The 6,299-nt window shown below is 35.2% G+C and overlaps 2 protein-coding genes across 2 annotated transcripts; one reads left to right on the plus strand and one right to left on the minus strand.

Annotated features, from left to right (window-relative positions):
• Positions 1-92: 92 nt before the first annotated feature.
• On the plus strand, positions 93-1,055 carry LOC126372319 (aprataxin-like protein). Its single transcript, XM_050018019.1, has 2 exons — positions 93-617; positions 810-1,055. The coding sequence occupies exons 1-2, from the start codon at positions 191-193 to the stop codon at positions 962-964; spliced, it is 582 nt and encodes a 193-aa protein (XP_049873976.1). The 5' UTR covers positions 93-190; the 3' UTR covers positions 965-1,055.
• On the minus strand, positions 1,047-3,399 carry LOC126372304 (lariat debranching enzyme). The gene is made up of 5 exons (XM_050017994.1): positions 3,049-3,399; positions 2,796-2,962; positions 2,483-2,708; positions 2,062-2,391; positions 1,047-1,952 (listed from the first exon to the last, which is right to left on the minus strand). Exons 1-5 carry the CDS (start codon positions 3,243-3,245, stop codon positions 1,373-1,375), a joined length of 1,500 nt encoding a protein of 499 aa, XP_049873951.1. The 5' UTR covers positions 3,246-3,399; the 3' UTR covers positions 1,047-1,372.
• Positions 3,400-6,299: the final 2,900 nt, after the last annotated feature.

A 6,299-nucleotide genomic window follows, 5' to 3' on the forward strand; every position in this document is an offset into this window, starting at 1 on the left:
ATCAATTCAATTCTTGATGAATAAAAGCAAACCGATCACCCTAAATACATGTCATAATGTCAATCAATTTGACATTGACGTACATGTTCTGTTCTAGCTAGTGTTCTGTGTTGACGTACCTACGTAAGTTGCAAAAACCGGTGCAAGTGTAATAAATATTCTTAACACAGTTCATTATTTTTGTAGAACTATGAGTAAAAGAACTTCAGAAACGGTAACGCAAAGCGTTATAGAAAAGAAATCGAAATCCTGGAGTTTGGGTTTAGTGAACTCGATGATTAATCCAGACTATATAATCAAACAGACTGATCGTATTGTTGTGATTCGGGATAAGTACCCTAAAGCCAAGATACACTACCTGGTACTTCCACGGGAAGACATCAGTAGTATTCATAAGCTTAATAGTAGTCATATAGATCTTCTAAATGAGTTTGGATTGTTATTTGAGCAGTTAAAAGATCAGCATCAGGAATTCACGTTGCAAGCAGGTTTCCATGCAGTTCCGAGCTTGCAACGTCTCCATATGCACGTCATAAGCAAAGATATGATCTCAACTTGGCTTAAAACTAAAGCACATTGGAATAGCTTCAACACTAGTTTCTTCTTACCCTACACAGGTATGTATACTGCAAAACAAATTATTAAGACTACCCTATACCAACTTATCGTGGTCTTCAAAAAACTAACCGCATTGTAGTATTAGCCATCTCTTTTGTTAAAATAGTTTCTAATTTTATTTTAAATGGGTAATCAAATTGTTTAATATTCAGTTATTTCAAAGGTTTTTTATTGTTTCCTTTTTATTACAGATGTAATAAAAGAACTACAAAATAAAGGAACTATAACAAAGATAGGTCCAGAGAAACACAAAGACCTACTAGCCACACCACTAAAATGCAACCAGTGCAGTTATGTTCCAAAAAATCTTCCCAAGTTAAAGGAACATTTATTAAGTCATCAATAACAGTAATGGATTAAACTTCACTTGTAATTACCCCACCTACCAGTCTACCTCTCCATCTCCAATATTTAAAAATAAAACCTCATTTAACATTGCACAGTATTTTATTGCCAAAAGTCATTTCCATAACATGTCAAACATATTTTTTCATATTATGTACAATGTACACAGAAAGTTATATTATACCTAATTGTTTGATACTTATTCATAGTTTCATAAACATGAGTGTTCAATTAAAAAAATATTTGTCTTGACTATTTCATTTTGCATTAATTAATACAAAAACAATAATTAATTAATTACACATGACAAATCATAATGGAATTCATTAATTAATTATACATGTCACTAAACATTTGCCATTACATACTATATTATGCTTAAATTTATAAATTTCCTAGCATTTGCTATTTAATTATCTTTAAAACATTTGCTACTCCGTGGACTATCAGATTCCACTAAAGAGCTTGATGTAGTGCTCACACTGTCGTCTGCATCCGAAGTGTACAGGGCCAAGTTACGTCTCTTAAATGTTTTCTTTGGACCTTCTGACATGGGAGTGGGACAATCTGCAGTGCTACTGCAGGCACTCTCAGATAAAAAAGATGTATTTTCCAATGAAAGAATAGAATTGCCTTGTAATACTTCCATACTGTCACATTCACTGGGTGTCACAGGTGCCGGCAAAGACATTTTTGTTTTGATTGGTGTAAATGTTTTAGGTGGTGATGGTGATTTTACACTTTCTACATAAGGTTGTCTCATCTTCCGTCCTGACCTCGCCAGCACAACTTGCAACGGATCATCAATACCCAATTTTTCACACAATGTCACAGTTTGTGGATTTGTTATGGGATCAGTTGGGGGTCTTTTAGGAGCATTAGGTTTGTAAACCGGTGCAGTTCTAACAAAACTCTCTTCAGAGATTGTCATGTCTCCCATTATGTGGATTATAGCTTCCTTTTCCTCTTTGGTTGGTGTGAAAATGTATCTGGAAATGGTGCATTTGCATTAGTTTAATAATCTAAATGATGTCACAAGTTACTATGAAAAAGTCCCACATGTTATTTTAAAAAGCTCATTAAGAAAAGATGACTCACTTCTCATTACCACCAGGCCCAGGCATGTGGCAGTCTACATTCTTTACTGTTAAAAGGTGGTTTGTATTTTTCAGGATGGCCAGCCATTCTGCATCATGCTTCAACATCTTATCACCATCATACTCTGATGGCACTTCTACTATCTGCAAATGCCTTCTTTTAGGTAAACATTTGTCTAAGGCTAAGAATTTTGTTTCTTTGCCTTCTTCATGATTCACAATAGCAGCAAATTGACAATGTAAATGTGCAGCAAACCAGTATTCTGGCTTCAGTAAATGAAGTAACCTTTCAGCTGGCACACTGCCTAACTGGTTGGCTTCAACATCTTCCCTGAAATAAACACAAAATTATTATACATTTCAACTCAACACAATTTTTATATTACAATATTTGAAAAATAATATTTGTTCAATAAACTTACCTCAAAAAAGGTTTCCGTTTCAGTAAATTCTCTTTGTTACCATAGTCTGTTATGCCCCGAGGCCAATCATGCGAAAGCATAATATGCACCTTATCTTTGACTTGTGTAAGCCGGAAGACATCAAAGGCTCTCACGTGATATACTGAACGCAATGAATTCTGTGAGTATGGAGGGCTCTCCCAAAGGCCTTGTAAATAATCATGACCTTTATAAATTCCTGACATACCTGAAATTGTGGTAATAAGATGATAAATTACAAGTGGTAATATAATAAGATATATTATAAGGCATATTATAAGGTCAAAATTTTTACCTCCAATTCTCAAATTTCCAAATTGGACGACGCCGGCTCTGCCCAAATAGTAAATATTCGGGGCAACCCAGCCGCCGTAAGGGAGCTCTTGTAAATAATTAGATGCTTCATGATTCCCACCAATGAATAACGTCAATATAGGCGCCCTTAATTCACCGCTGTAATATCTGAAAATAATACCACGTGTGAATTTTGTAATGTAAGAAAATTAATTAATTTATTGATTCTATAGAAGCAGATAAACAAAACTTACTTGTGAAAGGTACACATGTGCTGATATTTATCTGGCACAGCCATGGCTCTCATATCTTCGCCATTGCGAACAGATTGAAAGTCCCCGCAACAAATCAGTAAATCAACCTTTATATGTTCCCTCACTTGTAAAGTTTCAATACATTCATAGATTTTTTCCAATTCACCATGAGCACAACCTTCCACTGCGATTTTCATTTTTATACACCACTTACTAAGTTTACAAGGTAATTATTTCTAAACCGATTTAATTACGGATGTAGTTATAAACGTGATTACTCTAGCTTACTCACAGAAAAACTAAAATCAAATAATTAAAACGAAATAAACAACTCTGCGACGCTCACCACCATTGACGTCTAACGAATGAATGCATTCCGTTCGAGCTATACGCTCAAACGCTGTATTTACTAAAGACAAAGACCAAAAGAAGAGCGAAGATAGTAGGATAATACCATGAAACAGAAAGAGATGACAAATCCCAAAGTCATTCCTATGTCTATTGTCTATGACGTTGAATGGAACGCACTTGCAACATAACAGAAAAATGTTGCCATAAAAAAATATCGTTATAACGGTTATCATTTTGTATGGTTAACCTAACGTTTCAATAGATGGCGCTACTAATTAATAATTTGCACATACTATCCACTACATAATACCCACACAAATTATATGGGAAAAAAAACTTCAGGTTGGTAGAGTCTAGAACAATTAATAAAATTCAGTATAAGAATTATTAACAATGGAAATCTAGCCATACACTTACCTATGGTCCTAGTCATACGAAATATAGGCACGAGATTAATTTCTGTTAATATCTATCAAAGTTTATAGAATAAGTCATATTTAACAAATTGTTAATTTCTGATGTGTAGGAACTGCAATTATAGAATAGAATATCAAACAAAAAAAACACCACGTGTAGAGGAGCTGTAAGGCCTGTGTAGGTATGCTAACTGATAAGTACCTACTTACTTATTAAAATAGTACGATGGAGCATGTCTACGCTACAGCATCAGAATGCCGATACCTTGACAACTCAATTAGCGAGAGCTTGCGTGGAGTGGGCTCGATGAATTAGATCGCGCTAATTGACCACGGAGGCTTATAAAAACCAACTAATTGCGTACACACGGCGATATGTACGCACCTAGGTATGTACTTACATGGTAACTATCTTGAATCGACGTAGACTGCTCGACGCTCTAGTCTAGTTAGCAATATGACAACTAGACATAATTTCACCTATATTGACGTCGTCGCAAATTTACTTGATCGCAAAATGACTACATAGGTTGATTGCCACATCGTATAATGATTAATGACAATCCAGTTAAATGCAAACTGCTTTTTACAAATTTGAAATAACATAATGGTATGTACCGCATTGTCCTTTGAGAGATGGCACATACATCACGTAGAGTCCCTAATATAAACAACCACGTGCTTTAACAGCGCTACTTAAGACCAATGCGTACCTATTGTAGCGAAGTGTAGCACTTGCTAACCAATATAAAGAAAATTTAAATGTTTTAAAGATATTTCATTACACGACGATAATAGTAAAGATAGTAGTAACAGACACAACAGTTAAACAGGAATTTAAGAAGAAAAATACGTAGACATTAAAGTATTTAAAAGAGAAAGCGCGTTTTAGTATACAAGTTAGAGAATTGAACCTTTGTTAAATTGATATAACGGGTATAACGTTCAGTTGACAAAATGCCGAATATACCTACCTACTTCGACTGACATTTATCATCATCTAAACCGGACCTGTTCCTGGCATGTTAGAAGTGAAACCCTTCATTGACTCCACTAATTACATAAAATAACATAGGCGACAAATTCTAATTTTAAATATCGCGCTTGTCCAAATAACAAGAGAAAACGAGAAAGTTAGAAAAGTAAAAGATTGCGATGCAGCGAAATTACGCTGCCTTATACCACACCCGAACACTTCATACAAAAAACCTTTTATTACACAGACACTACACATTGACGTTATCGCACCTATACGCGCATCTGTATTTGTGACGTCTGACGTTATACGATTGAAGACTAAAGTAAGTCTGAGGGAGTGTGGGGTAAACCTAGCTCAACTGCTGGTGGGAAGCGGAGAGTAGTCCTATACGTACTATTATTCCTTATTATATGGCTATACCTATGTACCAATACATACTTACCAATGTTACCAATGTGTGTTGTAATGCATACCAATATTAGCGCATTGACTATAGGTATTTATTATGTTATGTTATGTTATGTATCTACCGGTGTGAGCACAGCCAAAAGTCGACACAGCAGACACTTTTTAACTGACTTAAAAAAGATGTTCTAAATTTGACCCATAGATATACATGTAGTATTGTTAGAATTGTACAATATTCTTATACGTGAGGACCTATGTAATCTACGAGAGCTTCTAATTCTAAACATGTGTGCGAAATTTCATAGGTCCATGTATGCATATTTATATGAAGGTGTGGGAATAGTGCAAGTTTCATCAAAACTGGCTCATCAGTTTTATTATAATTTTTAAAGTTATAGCCAAAAAAATATTATTATGGAACAAAAACATGATATCGTTGATGTCTTTTGTATGAATGAAGGCAGCCATTATCAGTGTTGGTAGGTTTGTATATTCGAGTGTTTTGATAACGTACTTATCCAACTACCTGATTGTAGACGTTACAATATTTTTATTGTTTCCTACTCGAGTTAAAAGTTAGAAAAGTAATAGTAAAAAGTAATCTAAAGACATTTACGTAGTATTATTCCTTATTCTATACGATGTAAATCACGTTTTGGATATCACGGATTCTGAACGTAGATGCAAATATTTGGATAAAAATGTTAAATTGATAGGAGTTTTCACATGGTACATACGTATATGTACCTACTTCGGTGTACCTAACATTTCGCAGTAAACCTATGTACCTACAGCATTACATCTACTTATACACAATAAAGATGTCACGCTCGAGCAATGCACTCGCCAGTAGCCGCAGGGGCCGTGTGACGTCAGAGCGGCCAGCGCGCCAATCGCGTGGCGAGGCGGTGCCATCGACGCGTGCGCACCGCCCACCACAAGCGCTGGAAAACTCGGAAAACTTCGGCACGGTAACGAGCGCGAATATGGTATACTTATAAATAGCATTAATGTTTATGTGCACCTCAGAATACAACTCAAATATTGTATATTTATAGTTCCCGTCGTCATGTTTATAATAGATATTACTTATATTC

The sequence above is a fragment of the Pectinophora gossypiella genome, chromosome 14 (assembly GCF_024362695.1).
Source record: "Pectinophora gossypiella chromosome 14, ilPecGoss1.1, whole genome shotgun sequence".
Taxonomy (NCBI): Eukaryota; Metazoa; Arthropoda; class Insecta; order Lepidoptera; family Gelechiidae; genus Pectinophora; species Pectinophora gossypiella.